Genomic DNA, 23,886 nt, shown 5'->3' with positions numbered 1-23,886 from the left:
TGTTTCAGTTTTGTTTTATACGAGATAATAAATATGTCAAGCTTTCAAGCATAATTAATAAACCCCTCAATTTTACAGATTCACAAAACCAATTGTTAGCATAGCATCATTTGGTTAGTGTTCTATCATATGGCATTGGCTTACCTTCTCTGGTTCTATCCAATCCAGAAGACCCAATTTAGCAGGAGGGCCAGCAATCAAATTTAACTTCAGGTAATGGGAGAAATCATGCCACGCAACATGCAGTTCTTTAACTTCTGGTGGGCCTGGTTCAAACTTAATTCCTTTGACAGAAATAGTTTGTGTACTTTGCTATAAAAATATGTAATAAGAGATAAAGAAAACTTGTTAGGATATTATGGGAGGAAATTAGTTGATTGTAAAAGTATAACAAGAACTGCATATTTGAAGCAAAGTGACTGAAACCTAATGCTAAATTTGGCCCAGGAATTTATGTGTGTAGACAAAAGTTATAGTCTGTTTCACAGAAATTTGGATCAAACTCTAGTGACAAATATATCATTTTATGTACAGTGATGTTTAGGAGTTTGGGAACCCTTTTAAATATTAAGTATTTCTGCAGAAATATGACCTAAAACCTGACTGGTTTTCCAGTGATGGCCTTCGGGAAAAAACTGTTCTTGTGACCAGAACAACTAGACACAAGAACAGTTTTTTCCCGAAGGCCATCACTCTGCTAAACAAATAATTCCCTCAACACTGTCAGACTATTTACTGAATCTGCACTACTATTAATCGTTTCATAGTTCCCATCACCAATCTCTTTCTACTTATGACTGTATGACTATAACTTGTTGCTGGCAATCCTTATGATTTATATTGATATATTGATCATCAATTGTGTTGTAAATGTTGTACCTTGATGAACGTATCTTTTCTTTTATGTACACTGAGAGCATATGCACCAAGACAAATTCCTTGTGTGTCCAATCACACTTGGCCAATAAATTCTATTCTATTCTATTCTATTCTATTCAAAGTCCTAAAAGTAAGTAAAGAGAACCCAATTAACACATTTGTTTATGAATCAAATAGTTTTCCTAAGACTGAAAAGGCATTCTAGCCATCTCTTAACATTAATGTAACTGTAACAGACTTACGTCCACAAATAGGATTAAAACCTCTATCATTTAGAGATGTGGTCATTAAGTGAGTCATCACATGATTAACTGAATTGTCACACCATTTTATGACCTTTATAGCTATTGTCTTTAAGTGAATCATAGTTGTTATGTGAATCCGGTTTTCCACCCATTGACTTTCCTTGTTGGAAGTTGGATAGGAAAGTTACAAATGACGACCACATGTTCCTCAGATACTGTAGCTGTTGTAAATGCACGCCGACTGCCAATTGCCTGAATCATGATCAGATATATTACTGCAGGGATGCTGTGAGTTTAAGGAGCAGCTACAAGATACTTTTTTTCAGTACTGTCATAACTTAATATGGCTTCTAAATGAATGACTGGAGCTCAAGAACTTCCAGTAAGTTGCTTTAGCGATATAAACTCCTCTCCTTGCTTCCTTAAAGCAAAAAATATTTGCTTTAAATGAGATATTTAGTGAGATATTAAAAAAAATACCTGCCAAAAAGTTTTCAAATCTGATTTATCCAGCCCATTCCCAGAAATCTTCAAGGCAGTCGTACACGATGATGTCAGGGACTGAATCTGATTTCCATGCTGATCGGTAATCATTATCTCTTTTATATATATAAAAAAGTGCAAGTTATAAAAATACTGTATAACATATTAGAGTTACAAAACAAATTAAAATATTACCATATTTATGTTATTATAAACTACATTCTACATAAAGTTTAAAGCCCTCCTCGATGTTAAATACAACAGTAGTTCGATTTCATGCTTATTCAAGATCTGAAATGGGCTTCATGCTTTGAACTATGCAAACAGAATATTCTATCACATAGGCTAAATGTAATAGAAGTCTAGAATCTTAGTCAACATGCCATTAATGCAAACCTAACAGCACTAAATCAAATTAGAATGTGGGGCCAAATGTAAATGTAGATTCACTTTGCATAATATGGATAGATTGGAACTCAACTCCCTTTTGAGAGCTGACACAGTAAATAAAAGCCACACGACTGCAGCTGGTGAATATATCAAGCTGCTGAGAACTGCCATGGTACAATCAAGATGTCAGTTAAAAATGTTAAGATGTAAAAATGTTACACATACATACCCATTTCATCTTGCAGCTTTTCACCCATTTTTATTATATTTGATCCTTTAATTTCACATTTGATATGTTTTGGCACATCAGCAACTGGTCTAGTGAAGTACACAGTGAGAGGTTAATATACTTATTTTAAGGAAATAGTGGTAAATTTCATATTGTTCATATTTTGTATAGTTAATGTTTACTGAGATTCAGGCAGGGACATCTGCAGAAATGGAGTGGAGGAAGGGAGAAATGACAGAACATGTGATATTGTAATGCAAACTCCACCCCTTGTATGTGTTGCATATAACACTGCTACAAATACAAAAGGGCAGACCAAAAGGGCATTCTGTTATGATACATGTTTTGTTATTTTGGTATCATTATAGCTTTTGATGAACATGAAGCTTTTGATCTTCTTCATCCCAAATAACTACAAACACTACGATGGAGTAAATTACAAACAAATGACAGGGCCAATCCATAATCCTGTTTATTTCTGTCAAAGCACCTCATTTCCTCCTCCTGAAGTGATCTTGTGGCCCCAAAAGAGTCTGTGCTTCAAAAGTAGAACACTGTCTACTTATCAGACACAATCTTCTAGGCTAAACTGAGTGTCCCCCTGAACACTAATCTTTTTCCTGGAACACTGCAAAAAGGCAATCACACGATTGTAGAGGCAGTTGGCAACTGGTTGTAAATGTGAGCAGGCGGCCAACCACCCCAAATGTGATGATGTGATCATAATTGGGCAGGTGTGACATTTATATATGTTAATTTATATATATAATGTCTTCTTAACATTCATACTGTATGTCTGTATAAACAAAAGGTGGCAATAACAGTATTTTGCCCAGCAGGAAAAGCTAAAGTATAAGCGTCATTACTTTATTATTTATTTATTTATTATTTAAATTTATATACCGCCCTATCTCCCAAAGGACTCAGGGCGGTTCACAGGCATATAAAACATCAGTGTACAAAATTAAAATAATCTTTAAAAAACTTATTCCAGTGCCCTATCATTAAAAATAGAAATATAAATATTAAAATCAATTTAAAACCCCTATAAAATTTAAAATCTAAGCCAGTCCTGCACAGATGAATAAATGTGTCTTGAGCTCGCGACGGAAGGTTCGAAGGTCCGGAAGTTGACGGAGTCCTGGGGAGCTCTGCTCCAGAGGGCGGGAGCCCCACAGAGAAGGCCCTTCCTGGGCGCCGCCAGACGACACTGCCTAGCTGACGGCACCCTGAGGAGTCCCTCCTGTGAGAGCGCACGGTCGGTGAGAGGTATCTGGTCGCAGTAGGCGGTCCCAGATAACCCGCCCTATGCCATGGAGCGCTTTAAAGGTGGTCACCAAAACCCTGAAGCGCACCCGGAAGGCCACAGGTAGCCAGGGCAGCCTGCGCAGGATGGGTGGTATGCGGGAGCCACCGGGGGCTCCATCTATCACCCGCGCAGCCGCATTCTGACTAACTGTAGCCTCCGGATGCCCTTCAAGGGGAGCCCCATGTAGAGAGCGCAGTAATCCAGGCGAGACGTCACGAGGGCGTGAGTGACCGTGCATAGGGCCTCCCGTCCAGAAAGGCGAACTGGCGCACCAGGCGAACCTGGTAGAACGCTTCCTGGAGACGGCCGTCAAATGATCTTCTAGAGACAGCCGCTCATCCAGGAGGACGCTGTTGCGCACCTTCCATCGGGCCAGTGACTCGCCACCGATGGTCAGCCGCTGGATTTAGCTGACTGTACCGGGATGCCGCATCCACAGCCACTCTGTCCATATTTATGTTATTATAAACTACATTCTACATAAAGTTTAAAGCCCTCCTCGATGTTAAATACAACAGTAGTTCGATTTCATGCTTATTCAAGATCTGAAATGGGCTTCATGCTTTGAACTATGCAAACAGAATATTCTATCACATAGGCTAAATGTAATAGAAGTCTAGAATCTTAGTCAACATGCCATTAATGCAAACCTAACAGCACTAAATCAAATTAGAATGTGGGGCCAAATGTAAATGTAGATTCACTTTGCATAATATGGATAGATTGGAACTCAACTCCCTTTTGAGAGCTGACACAGTAAATAAAAGCCACACGACTGCAGCTGGTGAATATATCAAGCTGCTGAGAACTGCCATGGTACAATCAAGATGTCAGTTAAAAATGTTAAGATGTAAAAATGTTACACATACATACCCATTTCATCTTGCAGCTTTTCACCCATTTTTATTATATTTGATCCTTTAATTTCACATTTGATATGTTTTGGCACATCAGCAACTGGTCTAGTGAAGTACACAGTGAGAGGTTAATATACTTATTTTAAGGAAATAGTGGTAAATTTCATATTGTTCATATTTTGTATAGTTAATGTTTACTGAGATTCAGGCAGGGACATCTGCAGAAATGGAGTGGAGGAAGGGAGAAATGACAGAACATGTGATATTGTAATGCAAACTCCACCCCTTGTATGTGTTGCATATAACACTGCTACAAATACAAAAGGGCAGACCAAAAGGGCATTCTGTTATGATACATGTTTTGTTATTTTGGTATCATTATAGCAACATGAAGCTTTTGATCTTCTTCATCCCAAATAACTACAAACACTACGATGGAGTAAATTACAAACAAATGACAGGGCCAATCCATAATCCTGTTTATTTCTGTCAAAGCACCTCATTTCCTCCTCCTGAAGTGATCTTGTGGCCCCAAAAGAGTCTGTGCTTCAAAAGTAGAACACTGTCTACTTATCAGACACAATCTTCTAGGCTAAACTGAGTGTCCCCCTGAACACTAATCTTTTTCCTGGAACACTGCAAAAAGGCAATCACACGATTGTAGAGGCAGTTGGCAACTGGTTGTAAATGTGAGCAGGCGGCCAACCACCCCAAATGTGATGATGTGATCATAATTGGGCAGGTGTGACATTTATATATGTTAATATATAGCATGTCTTCTTAACATTCATACTGTATGTCTGTATAAACAAAAGGTGGCAATAACAGTATTTTGCCCAGCAGGAAAAGCTACAGTATAAGCTTCATTACTGACACATGATTGAAGAAAAAGTACAAACCTGACCACAAATGAACTTGCCAAAGACACGTGTTCATCACTGAATGTAAGCAGACAACAGCATTCATCTTTTACAGATGTTGGAACTTTCACATCAGGTAGCAATCCTTCAATCACTTGTTTGCTATTAAGTTTTGGAGTCCAGCTTATCTAAGATAAAAAAAATATACTTTGGTTACTATAAAAGTAACGTTTTTCCTGTTCTTATGTATTTTTTTTTATTTTTACTGGAAATCCACGAACATTTGAATGTCCTAAATGAAAATACTGTTAATGAATTGAACTGAAAGTGCTTCAATTTAATATAAGCAAATCTATTTTATTGGGGCTATTTCTGAATATCCAAAATTATGTATATTCAACTCTAAATAAAAGTGTAATGTTCCCAATCTAATGCTGTCATGATAGACCATGACAACTGTTTGAAACAATTAACAAAAAATATTTTTCAAGAAAGGTGAATACTTCATAGTCCATGTATTTCTTTCAACACCCTAAATAAAGTCATCTGCTCACAGAGTATGCAAAAAGAAAAGTATACAAAATATAACCCCAAGTATAATGTATTGTAGTAATCCAAGTGATAGATGACAAAAGGCATGAATGACTGTGAATGGCTACCACACATTCTTCAAGTAAGAACTGAGAGTTTAGGAAATCTCCAAGTTGTTGGGGATGCATAAATAAGGTGTGGTAAGGATTTAAGCCGGTACATGAGGGCTCAAGGGAGGCACAGCAAGGACAAGGGAAGGTGTGTAGGGATGCATGTGGGCTAGAGTGGAAATGGTCTACCTGATCTCCAGTGGCCAATAGAGGAGCCATTCTACCTGGCCTCGGGAGGCTAGGGAAGGACTGGTCTACCAAATATTTGGCTGGTGATTCAGCAATGTGGCAGTACTGAAGAATAAAATTTTGCTAAATTTCAATTCCACAGGAGTCATGGATCCTGGATTTTGAACACATTCTGTAAGTTAGCCCACTTGAAAAACCTTTATCCAAAACTTGTTGACCTGTGATGCATTGCTTCTCTCAGTTAAAAGCGAGTGGATGGTATCCAGATCAAAAAGGCAAAAATGCTTCAAATCTGGAGTTGATATCCTCTTGGTACCTGCTGATTGTGCCTTAAAGCTGCTGAAGCTTTTGGAGGCTTACACAGATACCACACAGACTCATAGAAATGTGAATCTAAGGTCAAAAGGTAGAGTGAAAAAAATGCAGCCATATAAGGAGATTGGGGGGGGGGGGGAAACAGGCATCAGTTTTTCCTTCGTTGTCCCGTAAAGTAACATTGAACTGCTAAGTTTTTGTTTCTGCTGAACTGCAGTAAATTAAAAAAAAATTAGGCATTAACTTCTGGCAAAGTATAGTTACTTTTTGGGCTTCAAACACAACTATCCTTTTAAGCATATCTTAATAGTCAGCATTCAATATTCTTCAAGGACTAGCTCTTCACATTCCACAGTAACATTTAAGAAAGAGCATTTAAAAAATGTGAACAAAAGTAAGCAGTTTTCTAAGTTCTATATGTGTGACAAAAAAAAGAGAAGAAGCTGAACTGCTATTTTTTTTTCTTTCCTTGAAGTTTTACAAATATTAATTCATTATAAAAGATATGGGCAGCCTAAGTAACAGTCTATTTTGCTTAAAATTATTACATTCACAAGATGTCCAGTGGTGGCTTGCTCCTGGTTCGCTCCGGTTCTGAAGAGCCGGTAATAAAAATCTGCTGGCATTCGGAGAACTGGTAGTAATGGCTGGCTGGCCACGCCCCCGAATCGGTTCCCCAATCATCAAAGGTTTGTTTGTTTTTTTACTTTTAAAAGCATCTTTTCTTCAGCCAGAAAATGGTTTTTAAAAGTAAAAAAGAAAAGCCTTTGATGATCGCAGGGCTGAGCAGGGATCATCAGAACTCTTTAAAAGTTTTTTTTTTTAACAAAAGGTTTTAAAAGGCTCCTCTGGCGATCCCAGCTGAGTTAAGAGCTTCTGGGCTGCCATTAGGCAACTTCAGTTGGGATCTTCAGAGGAGCCTTTTAAAATCTTTTTTTCCTCTGTCCCACCCAATCCGCCCTCCTCACTTACTTAATTACTGTTCCTTTTGGGCTCCCTTTGCTTCGGCTTCTGCAATCAGTTGCATCAGCTAGTAACTGAATCTGCCTGCCTACAATCCATATCCTCAGTGCCTTTGCTGGCTGAGGAACTCTGGGAGTTGAAGTCCACAAACCTTAAAGTTACTAAGGTTGGAGACCCCTGTTCTAAAAAATATAAATAAAATAATAAAATATTTGTGCAGCTTTCTGAGAAGAAAGATTTGGAAAGAAGAAAGATTTGGTGTGTTTCTGTAGTATTTCACTCTAACTATACAAACACACAGAATCTCACAAAGCTGTATACATTTTGTGTGTGTGTGGTGTGTGTGTGTGTGTGAGAGAGAGAGAGTTGTGTTGTGTTGTGTGTGTGTAAAGTGTCAAAGTTGGTTTTTGAGCTTTTTGTGGCTGTGTGAGGTTCCTGCTTGTTGCAGGGGCCATTTTGGGTGAAGTGCAGCTGCTTTTACATTGTGTGTGAGTCAGTTGTGTTGTGTTGTGTTGTGTTGTGTGTGTGTGTGTCCCTTCGTAAGGACTTGGAGGCAGCTCCTCTGAGGAAAAGAGGAGGCAGCGAAACTCTGGCTGTCCCCCGAGAGAAATAGCTCTGTCTCAGCAGCATTGGTCAAGTGACTGAGCGGGCGTGGCCAACTTGATGTCATTCACAGCAAGGTGCCGCCCCACCTTGCCCTGATTAACTTCAAGTTGGCCATGCCCACTTAGTCACATGACCACCAAGCCACGCCCACCAAATAAGCCACGCCCACAGAACCGGCAGTAAAAAAATTTAGAACCCACCCCTGCAGTTGTCCTATACTTACTTTAACTTTTTCAGCTAGAGCTGGAGTTATTTTGATTTTTCTTTCTCCCTCGTCATACATTTGGAAAGTAAGATTTTTTAGCACATCACCTGCAACACGGTTAAGTACTTCCTCGTGTTTAATCTGAATAACTTTTTCTCCATCACTGAACTTAATCTGCAGTCCTGCAACACGAGTACTAGGAAGCAGTTGAATAATCTTGGTAACCGGTGGCACACTTTTACAACTCTAGCAATAAAAACAAAAAGAAATACCACAAGGAAAAGAAATTTGAATGTTCAAAGCTGTACAACAATATTTTATCTAATTAAATCTAATTAATAGTTATTACACTATGAATATTTGCAATGTATTTTTTAACCTCAAATATAATATCGATATAATATATCAAAACAACTAAGGAACACTACATTTTTAAGAATATGCTATTCCTACCATAATAGTTCTGGTGTCAGTTACAATTGTGATGGTTATATGCTTTTCTTTCAAAAGAAGAAATAATAAATTTTATTTTTTTAAAAAAGATTAAGTGTTTATATAATATTTTTAATTGAAATTTAAAATTACGAAGATAAAAACAAATACAAACTAAGGAAAATATAAATGAAAAAACATAGAAAGTACAAAAGCACATACCCACAAACATAATATTAAAAAAATATCTTCTTCTTTTAGCCAAACAAGTATAAACATTTTTAATAGCTTAATACCATCTTAATACTTAATACCTTAATATTTCAACCAAAACTCTCTTCATTCCATAAATCATCTTTTATCTATTGGCAAATAATAAAAATATTTCAATCCTAATCAGCAAAAGTCTATGTCTAATATATAAAAATAAATCTTTAAAACCTCATCATTCAAACATAATCAAGAAAAATCCATTAATTACCGGTACTAGAAACAAACTGAAAATATTAATATTTAATCCCTTCAATTGATGCTCTACAAATTAATTTCTTTCCATCTCTTTTCATCTCTACTCAATTATCATATCATAGCTTATTATTTCCTCTAAAAATACAACAAAACCTTTTTCCTATATCTTATCCATAAGAACAATTGTAATGCCTCAACAATGAGTCCTAGTTAGGAAAAACCATCTAAAAGCTGTTAGAAAAGAGGGGAATCATATACTGTATCTTAACCTTGATCAAATAGGCTGACTTTGTACATCTTAGTTTTAGTTTTAAAGATCTGGATTCCTTTTAGGTAATGTCCAAATTGTTTCTTCTCTCTTTTGCTTTTCTCAGGAATTCCTTCATGATATAACACCTCTCTTTTGTAAATCAAAAGAAAATTGGCCAAGTCAATTTTCTGAGTTAAAATATGACCAACCAAGTTGTTCTTCTGCTTTACTATTTGTGTATGTCTTTTAATTATTGAAACCTCAGCCAGTTTCATTTGTTGGTTTTATATAACATTTTATATAACATTCCTACATCTATTCATTTTAAATTCACATTCAAAACAGTCTGATTTTTGGTTATATCCTATGTCCTCTTTTAAGACCATTTTTATTGATTCAGACAGTCTAAAGCAGGGGTGTCAAACTGGCGGGCCGGATATATCACGCACAGGCCACACCCACCTAGCTCCGTGAATGGGAAAAATCTCACAAAATGTCACGTGATGACAAAATGACGCAGTGAGTTTGATTCCCATGGTCTAAAAAGTATATTTTGAATACACTGTCGCCAAGTATCCTTAAATTTTTCCAAGTTAAAATATTTTCTCCATTATATTAGTGGGAATTCTCCTTTAACTATAATCTTTATTTATTTCTGATTGCTTCCTTAACCAGTCTTCAAGTTCTTTTCTTACATTTTCCTCTCATCCAGAAGATTTCCCAGGAAAGGATTTCTTACACTAAAACTCAGATCCTCATATAGTTTAATAGGATTTTATATAAACAACAAGCAATATTCTAACTTTTCCAAAGTGTTATTTCCATTCAGTTTTGATCCAATTAATTTCCTTCCAAAAGCAACAGTCTAATAATTGCCCTTTAGCTGCTTAATTCTAAATTTTTAAAAAGTTTTTCTTTAAAGTTTTAAACTTATATAAATCGTTCACTGCAGGTTGGAGGAAGATCATTCAGTATAATAAAACGTATACTTCTGGTGGTTCTTAATGTCCAAAAAGTAATTTATAAGCAACTTCCAATAAAAGTGATTTAGAGGAATGGTGAACAAACACAACATTCTTATAAAATGCTTACTCCCTATTTGTAAAAGCCATGACTGACATGAAACTTGTAAAGATATGCTTGCACAAAATTAACCAAGTTCAAGATTCAAGGATTTTTCTTTCAGTTGCTGCAGATGTTAATACAATTTGTTTTTTAATAGGCTAGTACATAGTACAAGAAATTACATATATTTGTTCCCCATGATTTTCATGTCTGAAACTCGCCTATAATCTTAAAAGAAATTAAAAGTTATATCAACACCAAAGACTACTTTATGCTTTGTCAACTTTTTAAAAAACACCCCAGTTAGGCCAAAAGCATTGATAATAGACAGAGAAAAGCATATGCAAGGGTGATAGCATTCTGGAAGGAAGGCAGGGAATATCTTTAACTTACTGGTATTTCAATTCTTGCTTCAAGTTTTTGAACTTTCTTTACATTTTGAATGTGCAGAACTGGTACAGTTAATACATTTTTGTCAGGATTGCTGCAATCTACAACATATACAGGAAGACCTGGAACTCCTAAAAACTAATACAATCAAGAATAATTTCAATTAAGGTTATGGCCCATTCAAGTCATAATATGGCATAAATGTCTTAGAACTAAATTTTAAGATAGACTACAAGTATGATGACATTCCCAGTAAATGCATATGCTATGTGTTCTTAATACAAAACTCTAGCCAAAATGTCAACAGCTAAGTTCTAGAGTTGAAATAACAGAATATTTCTATAATGTTATTTTCAGCAATATAAGCTGAGATTATATTGAGAGCTGCCTACCTTGCACTGAACAAGTAGTTTTGGTTGAGCTGTTATGTTGCCTACTTCATCCAATACCTCAACTTGAAAAGAGAAAGCTGTTCCATTCTCAACTGTGAAGATATCCAAATCTGGTTTCACTCTTAGTTGCTGAGGAAAGCCTGTTGGAGGTCAGAAACTGACATTTAATATATTGCTACAAGCATTAAAAGAATTACCTTGAAGAAAGAAGGGCGGCTAATCAATTGTATAAATAAATAATAAAAAATAAAATGTCCAAAAACAAACTAACAACTCTGAAAATGTCAATATTTTAAATTATATCCATGCCATAAACAATACAATACAACCTGCAAGCTATGGATATGTAAGCCAATGCAGCCAATCCTCTATTTTTATTTTTCCATTAATGATTTTTGATATATGATAACCTAAAGTTAAAAAGACATTTTACATTTTTATATATTTTAGTAAAGTTAACGTTTAACCTATATTTTGTGTTATTCTATTTTGCCAAAGCAGATTAGGTAAATGATTGTTTACCCTTGCTACATACTTCAAAGCCATGAGGAAACACTATAGAAACCTTTTTTCTTTCATACTGGCAAATAAGACTATAGGCTTGTTTTATCTCACACAAGAGTTAAGAGGAAGCACACCAGGTAAACACTTCTTCTAAGCAGCTAGCTTGTGGCAATAAGATTTAAGATTTATTTAATTACAAAGTAGCTATTCCACAGGATGAAGATGAATCCAGGGTCTACAGAAATCATGGGTCTTCTGGGACTGGAGAGGTGAGATCTCCCACCTTTCAATCTACAGTTCAGCCCTGTTTCTAAAACTGGGAATTGCGGACGATGTTCTACTACACTGTGAGCAGAATGGGACTATTGAGAATATTCCATACACAGTGTTTTGGAGACTACATGAAAATATCTGGGTTGTAAATTGGGCTAAAAGGTTAACCGTCACCTCCCACTCCCCCAGGAAAAAAAAAGACGGCAGCAGTGGCAATAGTTTGGAAATGGTTGAAAATGGTTGGGACATGTCCATGTAGTCACCAGGATACAGCTTCACTGAAGGTACATTAAAAAAAAAAATCTTACATCAACAGTGAAAGATAATGCTGAATGTTTATTGTCATGTATTGGTTCACTTCAAATGGTCAAAGTAACTGGAAAATTTTAGGGACTGTCTGAAAATAAAAAAGCTTCCCTTTTAGTGAATATTACCTGTTTCTTTTTAAAAAAATGCTTATATGGAGTTTAAGCTCTATATGGTTCAACATTTTCTAGTCCCTTCTCTCACAGTAATCCTGAACAAAAATAAGGCTTTTCATTGCCCAAGACATTTTTTTCAAAAAGTAAAAAAGAATTTGAAGGCCAAAATTCAAAATACGTGTGGTGTGTGTGTGTGTATACGTGTGTGCGCGCATTCGTGCGTGCGTGCATGCTAATAAATATTGACACCTAGCTGCTGCCTGGACAAATCTCTGAGATTTACTTGACAAAATTTAGGGATTTTTTTTTTTTATCTGCTTCCTTGTGTTGAAAAAGAGTGACTGGTCCAAAAATCACCAAGTTGGCTTTGTGCCTATGGCAGGATTAGAATTCGTCTGTAGGTTTCTGCTTGATACCTTAAACACCACACCAAACTGGCTTTCCTCTTAGACCTTTAAACTTTTTTTTCCCCCTGAAATATGACGACTCAGAAATCTTCATTTTTGATATTCATCTCATTCTCCTGAAATTCAGTATAACTTTTTGTACTATGTTCGTATTAATCAGCCAGGAAAACAAAACCACAAAAGTTAATCTGATTTATGCCAAAACTGGATTCTAATATATCTACAAAATGTACATCTCTTTGTAAATCATTACATTACTGCAATTTTCAACATATGCTTTTATATATTTCAAATATTTTACATACCTGGGAGAAGTTTAATTTTCAAAACTTGGGATTTTTCCTTTAGACCAGGAAGAGTGATCTTTAGATTAAAGTTCTGTTGAAATGACAAGATATAATAGTAATAAAACAACATTTGCAAATCTCAGGTCCTCAGGAAACATGAAATCCAGTATAAATATTTAGCTGATTATGCAACCAACCATAATAGTACAACTGTGTTTGACTATTTAGTACTTATAGTGAACACTCTTAAAAAGCAAATATGTAAAAGTACAAAAAATCGTCAGAGCATATTTGTATCTTTACTTGCAGTGCATGTTACTGAATACTGCCAAATATTGAATAGAGATTTTTTTAGCTCCTTTCAAACTCTGCTTTAAATTATATTCAGATTATTCCATTACTTGAAAGGCACACAGCTACTTCAGATTCCTAACCTATCAAAATCAGTTTAACTGAAAAAACAGCTTTAAATGTTTTAAATAACAGGTTTGTTGTGATAGCTGTAAATTCTATTTTAAAACTATCCATTAATTAGATAATTAAAAAATTCATTTTGTATTGAAAAAGATTAGCTTACCTTGCCTTGGCAATTATTTACAAGGCCTCTAGCAATTATGCCTGTAATGGCACAATTTGGTCCTCTTTTTATTCCTTCATACTGAAATCTTAGACCACTACAAAATAAAACTTAAAATCAATGAAAGAGCTTAATTTTAGTTATCATTTATGAGATAAATGGTAATGTTTTAGTAAGGATTTTTTTCCTCTCCAATTCCTCTTGGAAACCAATCATACTCTACCAGATAGCATGTGTGAGAGATAAGTCCTCACAATTTGCATTATCTTATAGGCAATGAAAGGTGAAAATGAGAAAGAAATCTCCTGGCCTTGTAGACACTGGAAGTTTTAACTTGTCCATTCTTCTTTGGAGAAACAGACCAAAACCACAAGAAATAAACAGATAAAAGCTTTATTTTAAAATAAGATACTATAAAAACATAGTAAATTTTAAACACTCAAAATGTAAACTTTCAGTGTTGAATTATTGAGCTGCAACTTGATAAAAGAAGAAAAGAAAAATCTCATATGACAATGTAATGTCTGAACAGACCACAAGGTGGCAATGATACATTACAAATGGGATTTCACTTTATTTATTTGATTTATTAGGACACTGAACTTGTAAAAGTGATTCTGTGGCTTATTTTTATTAGAACAAGAATATTTTGTAGATAAAAATATTAAATCTTCTAAAACACGACTGATGCATGATTCAACTCTGTCGAAAAGTTTGATTACTGAGCTTGTACAAAGGTGCAAGGAACACTGGATTTAAACATACCTAGCAAAATATATTAAACTATAATAAAGCTTCTACATAACATGTTTATCTATGTTGTAGAGACAGCCTGCCTCTGAAACATAGTTCTTTCCATTTTTTTCCCCCTTGGGCTTCACCATTCTATTGTAATTCTATGACTCCAGTGTTTCGTTGGAGCTCACATATCCTCAATGTATATTCATGAACTTTTGATCTCCACTGCCTTCTGCTGATGATGCAAAGAGAGATCTAAGGTGGTGCCACACCACTTTTCTCAGCCATTTAGTTCTAGATGGTTCCAGAAGAATCACTACTGCTAGTAGTGCATGGCAACGCCTCTAAAATGTAGGTGGTACCGTACCTCTTATAATGTTACTGGGCTTATTACTGCTGATCACTTCTGGTTTATTGTTTCTCTGGCAACAAATGCAATGGCTGCCAACTAAATAAGCATAGTGAATTGCTATCTAGGGATGCATTTGTTCAGACTGATTTATTCTGTACAAGCGATGAATGCTGGGAAAGAATTCTTATGGTACTGGAGAAACATTCATATATGTAAAAGTGGGGAAAAACCTTGGACCTGTTTTTTTCCCCAAGGCATCAATTCATAATACATGGGAGGAAACAATGATAAACCACACCTGTATTTTTAGCAAGAAAACTACATGCATAGAAAATACAAAATAATGGACAATGTACTGCTGTAAGATGGGTCCCTCAGACTGGATGACAGTCAACATCCTACTGAGGAAGAGCTGAGAATTTTTTGGAGTACTCATGGTGTTTATGATGTGTCTAGATTAAAGCCTTTGGGACATTTAGTTCCATACAAGAAAAGAGAATCTGAAGCTACAGAGATAGAATTGCAGTAGGAATATGTTATTTGAAAAGCATGAACACACAATGCAGCCTGTTATTAACACACAGCTGCCTGCAATTACAATTACTGCAGGCTCGAGTCCCACGAGGCCCAAGGTTGACTCAGCCTTCCATCCTTTATAAGGTAGGTAAAATGAGGACCCAGATTGTTGGGGGGGCAATAAGTTGACTTTGTATATAAATATAAAAATAGAATGAGACTATTGCCTTACACAATGTAAGCCGCCCTGAGTCTTCGGAGAAGGGCGGGATATAAATTCAAATAATACAAATAATACAAATACAAAAGCTCAACACAGTGAAAGGATATTTTAGGACTATAAAAGGATATTTTAGGCATCAGCAATTGAGATGGGTGGGATAGGACACTTTCAATTAAAAAAGCAGACTGTATTTTAATCAGGACATGAAAAACAAAGAAGAAACAGTGTTGCTTTTATAGTTACGAACGGTATATAGCAAGAATAGTACTTAGCTACAGTACAATCAATGACTGAATAATATTATTCAGGGCAACCTTTGAGGGCAACCTTTTAATATAGCAATAGCACTTAGACTTATATATAGCTCCACAATGCTTTTCAGCCTCTGTAAGCAGTTTACAGAGCTTGCATACTGCTCCTAACAATGTGGGTCCTCATTTTACCAACCTCAGAAGGATGGAAGGTTGAGTCAACCTTGAGCCAGTCAGAATTAAACTTCTGGCAGTGGGCAGAGTCAGTCTGCAGTACTGCATTCTAACCACAGTGCCACCAAAGCTCCTTAATATGATTATCAAGTTTATCTTCCAATCACCGATGCAGAAGAGGGGGTTGGTGATTTCTGTGATCAAATTCACTTTGAAATCAATGGAACCTGTAAGTAAAATGTCCTGTGATTGGCGATTAGTTGGAAACATAAAAGAGGAAAATGTAGTTAGACTGTATGGCTTAGGAAACCAAAATGGAGCAGGAGACCATCTTTTCAATTTCTGCACTCCAATCAGTGATGGTTAACCTTTCGGCACTGAGTGCCAAAAATGGAACAAGTACGTAACAGAACCCAGAAGAGAGCAGCTGGCCAGTGCGCATGCCCCAAGGGCTCTGTGTGCCACCTCTGGCATGCATGCCATAGATTTGCCATCATGGACTCCAATGATTTTATCATAACATTATTGTCAAACAATCAAAATGCCTCTATATTTGGACATCCCCAGGTGGAGTACATAGAAATAAAATTGACTATGTTATTGTTGAAAGACATAGTCATGACACCAAAGACATGAACGGGTACTGACTGTGGAATTGCTCATGTGCAAGTTCCAAGTAGTTAAAGAAGAAGAAAGCTATTTAGGTTCTACAATATGATCTTCAACTTATTCCCACCATTCTAAAGGAGAAAATCAGAAATTGCTTTCACATCCTGAATCTGATTATTAGAGAGCTATTAGAAGAGACAAGAAGAAGTATTTAAACAATGTTCATGAAAAGACTTAACAGAATGTGCAAACTATTATACATACATACAAGAGTAAACTATCTCCAAATCTAGCTATTATCTGTAATTGATTCAGGTTTGGTTTGATTTTTAAATGGGAGACAAGAACATAGGAGAAAAAGAAGAGGGGAGTTGTATTTGCTTGAAGAAAAAAAGATTAAAAAATTCTGAGCTAACTTTGCTCTACAGAACAGTCACACATGATATTATCTATTCATGCCGAAAAAAAACTGTTGTCACATCCATCATTTTATATATGCTCACATATATAAAAAAAAGCAGAAAAAAATTAACAATGACAGAAGAAACATTTCCATTCCATTCCACTTTCTCAGTAATTAGCTGAAATATAAGAGATTTTAAAAGGAAAATGTTCTAATTTTATGACAATACATAACAAATAAATAGTTATGAAATGCCCAGGATTCACACCAAATTAGGATCATACAGTATTTTTTTCTCTATGTTATAAAAATGAAATAATAATTATTACCTTGCTTCAAGTTCTGGTATAATATCTTCAGTTAGTTGAGTGGTATGTCCAAATTCATCCTGGACATCTAGAGGAATACTGAATGGATGCCCTATCCGAAATGGAGGATCCAAAATACCTATTGTAAACTTCTGAGGTTTGCCTTCTGAGGAAAAGAAAAGAAAAAGTCAACATCTTGGTGGAGACTGGAATTTTTAAATCACACTGTTGATGGCTCTACTCACTTTTTGCTATCTTCATCAGCTTTCAGTTATTAATTTTCTCATATATAAAATGAAGGACAATTTCCCTGTTATCTGAATTAAAGGCTATTTTTATTTCATTAGGTAAAATTCTTGCTGCATATCTGTAGAAACTAGGGGTGAAATGTAGAATTTGTTCTGTGGTGATTTATTTTGGTGATGGTGGGGTAATGTGACTGAGTGGGCAAGGCCAACTTTTTTTTTAACTTTTAAAGGCATTTTTTTTACAACCTCTTTGGCCTGACGATCCCAGCTGAGTTGCCTGCTTGTCAGAACCCTTTAAAAGCATTTTTTTCTACAACCTCTTTGGCTGAAGAGGTTGTAAAAAAAATGCTTTTAAAGGGTTCTGATATTCCCAGCTGAGCTGCGCAATCATCAGAGGCTTTTTTTTAACTTTTAAAAGCATTTTTTTGGCCAAAGAAAACCTCTGATGATCGCGCAGCTCAGCTGGGCATGGGCGGGCGAGCAGGGATTTTTGCTACCGGTTCTCCGAACCACCCACTGCCATCGATACCGCATCGAGCGATCCGATCCGAACCGGGAGCATTTCACCCCTGGTAGAAACACTTTGTTTCCTTTATATGTAAGGCTTCAAATGAGGACAAAACATTGATCTGTACAGTGATTTTAAAAATAAAAAAATATTTTGAAATATGACATGTTCAGTCAAATGAAAATTAGAGTAGAATTTGTAGCACTATTCTGCTATTAACAGAGTCAAATCTTTCATTCACTATATTAGTGTGCAATTTAATGATATCCAGTTATTAATCACATTTAAATTATCTCACTTGGGTCAGCAAGTTATGATAGTTCTTTAATGATCTGGGGATATCTTACTTACAATATCATATCTCATTAATTTTCAAGCGTATAGGTAGGATGGTGAGGCTCTTGCTCTGAAGCGCCCACCACATCCTTACCATGAGAAAATTGCCAAATAGCTGAAAAAGGTTCACCCACCGCATCCCTACCTCGAAAAGTCACTGTGAGTCACCATAGAGCTTTACGCAACCTAAAACCATCTCTATCTATTGGCCCTGATGGATTATGTGCCTACTTCTTAAAAAAGCTCTCAACCATCATAGCAGAACCTCTTAGCATAATCTATGAAATCTCTTTCTGAACCAGCTCCTTGCCTAACTTATGGTCACTAGCCATGGTCATCCCTATCTTCAAAATGGGTGACCCCAGCCTAGTTGAAAATTGCAGACCAATCTCATTATGTTGTGTCAAATGCAAAGTCATGGAATCAATCATAAATCAATCTACTACCTTCTACTTAGAGACAAACAACCTACTCTCTAAAAAGTAGTTTGGCTTAAAAAAAAATTCTCCTGCAATATGCAACTCTTACACTGCAAAAACATATGGACTTCATAACTCGACCAGGGTAAAGCAACAGATGCAATTTATAGACTTCTGTAAAGCCTTTGATTCAGTAGTACATGATAAACTACTTCTAAAACTAAAATCTTATGGCATTTTCGGATCCCTGAATAAATGGATAGCTGTGTTTCTATCAAACAGGCAACAAGTAGTCAAAATAGGGAACACCCTATCAAACCCTGCACCTGTGTCCCCCAAGGAGCGTTTTAGGACCCACACTCTTTATACTTTACATAAACGACATTTGCGATATTATAAGCAACAGTGTTCTCTTTGCTATTGATATAAAACTATTCAACACCACTGACAATGCTGCTACTCTACAAAAATACTTTGACTATGTGTCAGAATGGTCAAATAATTGGCAACTCCAAATCTCAACCAACAAATTCTCTGTCTTACACATTGGCAAAAAAAATCAAAACACAAAATACAAGCTGGGCGGATAGGACCTCATAGACAACCCTCACTCTGTCAAGGACCTTGGAGTACTCATCTCAAAAGATCTAAGTGCCAGAGCTCACTGTAACAGCATTGCCAAAAAGGCATTAAAAGTTGTTAACCTAATCTTGCGTAGCTTCTTCTCTGGTAATATTATACTACTAACTAGAGATACAAAACATTTGCTAGACCAATTCTCGAATACAGCTCATCTGTCTGGATATCGGACATTAATAAAATTGAGAGTCCAGAGATATTTCAAGAGAAGAGTCCTCCATTCCTCTTTTCTTCTCCATTCTTCTGTCATTCCTAGAAAACCTTATGCCACCAGACTTGAAATTTTGGGCTTAGACAACTTAGAACTATGCCGCCTTCGGTCTAACCTAAACGTAGTACATAAAATTATCTGCTAGAATATCCTACCTGTCAATGACTACTTCAGCTTCAACCACAGCAATACATGAGCAAACAATAGATACAAACTTAAGGTAAACCACTCCAAACTTGACTGCAGAAAATATGACTTCAGCAACAGACTGTCTACTGTCAACCTCACTTCATTCCTCTTTGGGGATGTGCCTAAACGCACCAGCGTGCCTACCGTCCCTATCCTAATGTTCCCTTTTATTTGTATCCATCTCATGTATTTATAATTATGTCTATACTTATATCTGTTATCTAATACATGCTTGATGAAATAAATAAATAAATAAAATAAAATAAACTCAGTATTCTTATCCGGGGTTAATGTTAATACTGGGATAAGTGTAAAGATGAATTGTGATGAACAAAATTGTATCCAAGAGTTGTAAAAAAAAAATATTTTGGCATAGTGCTACGGATTTATTGTATTCAGTGTAAACTTAATTGCCAAAATGTTTACAATATTTATTTATTAAGAAAAACACAAAGAAAAACACAAAGAATATAATGGAATTAATTATTTATAATTTCTGCTCAGTTTTCTGGGGCTGCATTAAGATAATTCTCTAAATAATATAATAGAGAGGCTCAAAACTCACCTTCCACTTTGATGATGTTTGTGATTTTGGTTCACAAAATATCACGTGTTTTTAAAATAAAATTTACTCAGATTAAATAGCCTATGGTATTTAAAGAACTGCAGTAACACATAGTACAAAATGCATAAATATAAAAGTTGTTTAATGCAAGCTATTTATAAGGACAAATTCTACAGTATATACTGATAGAATATTTAGCAACTTTTTATTTTCTTCTTTGTTTTACAGAACAGACATAAACTGTCAGAGTAAAACATGGAGTTGCTTTCACAATTCAATATCTTTAAATTGAAGTTTTTTTTTCTCTGGGATGAACAAATAAAAATCTGATAATACTATATATTTATTTTAGGGAAATTTAGTTTAACTTTTAGTTAAACTAAAAGTTAACTAATAATTCAAATGAAGGACAAGACTATTTACATAATTATGCATATGGGAGCTTCCCCCAGGGCTTCGTCAACTTCCTGACCTCCGAACCTTCCGCCGCGAGCTTAAGACACATCTATTTATTTGCGCAGGGCTAGCCTAGGATTTTAGTTTTTAAATTTAGTTTTTAATGGGGTTTTATATTATTTTATTCTAGTGATATTTTTAATTCGGCCTAATTAATAAGTTTTTTAATTGTTGTTTTTACTTGTATTATTTGCATGTTTTTATCTGGCTGTGAACCGCCCAGAGTCCTTCGGGAGATAGGACGGAATAAAAATTCGAATAAATAAATAAATAAATAAAAATAAATATTCCCCAAAAGAACGAATCATGACCATTTGCAGTGTCCTGTGGTCACATGACTGCAATTTTCAGCATTTTTCCCATCAGTTTCAAGCATTTACTTACTGTTTCTGGCAAAAAATGCCCATTGCATATAATGGATTTCTTTTAATGATCATTAATGACAGGCAATTTTGTAAAATCAGGCATGGTCAAGTGGTGAACCATTTAACAATTGTCACAATTTACAACCTTAATTCTGGACTCAATTATGGTTGTAAATTGAGGATTACCTACTGTACATCTCATTGCATAAAATATGAAATCTGTTACATGTAAACAATACACATGAAAACAGAGTACATCAATTAAACTTACCTATCAGGGGCCCTTGGTGCTCTCTGAGCTTGCTTGTTTTCTTTCAGATGTTTCATTACCCAAACTAGGTAACAACATCAGTGCTAGTTAGAAGTGCAATTTTCTGTCAGTTTATTCTAGAATATAATTCATAAAATGTTCTAGAATATAAACTGACAGCAAACTATACTCTTTTCTAGCACTGATGATGTTATCTAGTTTGGATAAGGAAACACAAGAAAATAAGCAAGCTCAGACAGCATCATGGACCCCTCATTCCTGAGCTACAAATATTCGCCTTCATTGGTAAAAACTTACCTTTTACATGAAATTTAAATGTTTTTGATGGAAGACTGATTCCTGCATAAGTGTCTGCATTACTTTCATTCAATACCACTTGCAGTTTTAGCGTGTAGGTTCCAAGCTCAACAATATTTTCTGTGTATAATCAGACATGTTAAATTTAAGATATCAGTTATTATTCAACTGTAGGATATACTCACGCCCCCCCCAAAAAACAAAACTTACCCATTTTTTTGAACCAGTAAGGCCATTTCCCTCCATGTTGACTGATAAGAGAAATGAGTTCCTTATTTTTACCAGAAGCTTACAGAAAAACAGAAAGAAACATTATTATACTATAAATCAATATGTTATTAATTCTAATGAATTTCGAAAAAAGTTGGAGATAGATACACACACAGAGAGAGTATATGTGTATGTACGGTATGTACTGTGTTTTCCTGAAAATAAGACTTGATCTTATATTTTTTGGCCTCCAAAATAAGCACTAGGGCTTATTTTTGGGGAAACACAATTTCAGGGTGATCAGCCCAGCTGGGTGCCCCATACCCTGGCACATGCACAAGAGGCTGCAAGCATTGTCTTATTTTTGGGTAAAGACGATATGTATGTATATATGTAGAGATAGACAGACAGATAGACAGATTTGGCTTGTTAAGCAAGACTATCTGTAAGTTAGCTGAAATAAAACAAATTCAAACATTTAACAATGGAAAATATAATCTATTATAATTTAAGAACTAAAATAACAAATTTGTTCTTAAAGTGCATTAAAAAGCAGCCATAGATTGATATTATCTTAGGGGGAGAACTTCACTGAATAGATAATGTAACTGTGAAAGCCTTTTCTGTAGCATTTGTCAGTTTTTACTATTCTTAGTAGCAGGATAGTAAACAGCTTGATATTTCTTACCATGGGCTTGTTCATATAAGGATAAACTTTTTCAATTCACTTTTTTTTTAAATTTTCAGTCATTTTTTTAATTTAAAATATTTTTCTTGGGTAAACTTTGACTTGCAAACAAGGAAGTGAAGGAAGTAAAAAACGAAGTGCAAAACCAGAGGAAATTGGATGCAAATACCAATGAAGAAACAACCTGGTTTGGCATGATACATGAAGGTAATATAAAAGGCAAACTCTAATACTGATTTTCTAATTACAATTACTTTGACAACGCAATATTATATGACATCATAAAAACATTCAACAGGTTTTTTTTTTTATTCTGCCTTTGTTACTTTTATAAAGCACTCAAGGGAGCAAACATATCTAAACTCTTTCCTCCTCCTATTTTCCCCACAACAACCCTGTGAGTAAGGGACTAATCCAAAGTCACCTAGCTAGCTTTCATGTCTAAAGTGGGATTAGAACTTAATTTCTAGTTTTTGCCTGGTGCCTTAACCACCAATTCTAAACTAATGCATATTCATGGTGTCAAGAATATAAGATAAAACACAGTGACATCAATTCACATATTCATTAGCCACAATCTCATAAAAATTATGCTGAGTTGCTATGCATAAGCAAAGCAGTTACAATACCTTTTTTTTTATTGAAAGAGTTTTTACCAAAAAAAAGCTCCCCCCCTCCAAAAAAACCCCTCCCCCCTCCCCCCTGGAACAAACACAAGGTATAGTTAAAAATAAAACAAGCATATGCTAAAAATTTTCCCTCCTAACTCAGTTATACTCCTGCATTTCTCATCAAATCCTAACCTCCCCCAATACAATCAAAAATAATACATCCTAATCATTCAAAGGCAGTCTGATATCTCTTAGTCTGATATCTGTTTTGGATATAGTCAATCCATTTTTTCCATTCATTTAAGTATCTTTCTTGCGTATTGCTTGAAAATATCTTAATTTTCTTTACCCTAGAAAGCAAATCATTAGAAGTTAATATAAAATCAATACATGAAAAAGATTGATGCCTATCAGAGAAAAAAGTATAGTCTCTTTCCTCCAAGTTCCGCAATCTCCATACATCTCTCAATTCAAAATCTTCTATCTTCTCAAAAAAGGATTTAGGGAGCTTTGCATGTGCAGGTATCTTTTTAGAAGAAATTCTCTTGTCCATTCGTGTATCAATTACTCCATTCCAATCTCCTAATATAATATACGATCTATAATCCCATAGAATCAATTTATCATACAACATTCTGTAGTATTTTTCTTGTTGCTGATT

At 35.3% G+C, this 23,886-nt stretch overlaps 1 protein-coding gene across 1 annotated transcript in view; it reads right to left on the bottom strand.

The window, feature by feature from the left end:
• SMCHD1 (structural maintenance of chromosomes flexible hinge domain containing 1) overlaps positions 1-23,886 on the bottom strand; it is a 102,657-nt gene that overhangs the window by 35,414 nt on the left and 43,357 nt on the right. Inside the window, 12 exon segments of the mRNA XM_058176587.1 lie at positions 145-312; positions 1,605-1,723; positions 4,409-4,497; positions 5,292-5,440; positions 8,190-8,417; positions 10,780-10,914; positions 11,169-11,308; positions 13,080-13,152; positions 13,639-13,735; positions 17,234-17,378; positions 21,717-21,836; positions 21,927-22,182. Of these exon segments, the coding sequence (XP_058032570.1) occupies positions 145-312; positions 1,605-1,723; positions 4,409-4,497; positions 5,292-5,440; positions 8,190-8,417; positions 10,780-10,914; positions 11,169-11,308; positions 13,080-13,152; positions 13,639-13,735; positions 17,234-17,378; positions 21,717-21,836; positions 21,927-22,182 (1,719 nt within the window).

This window comes from Ahaetulla prasina, chromosome 3 (assembly GCF_028640845.1).
Source record: "Ahaetulla prasina isolate Xishuangbanna chromosome 3, ASM2864084v1, whole genome shotgun sequence".
Classification (NCBI taxonomy): Eukaryota; Metazoa; Chordata; class Lepidosauria; order Squamata; family Colubridae; genus Ahaetulla; species Ahaetulla prasina.
The sequence above is the reverse complement of the archived record's forward strand: the minus strand, read 5'-3'. Positions and strand labels throughout refer to the sequence as shown.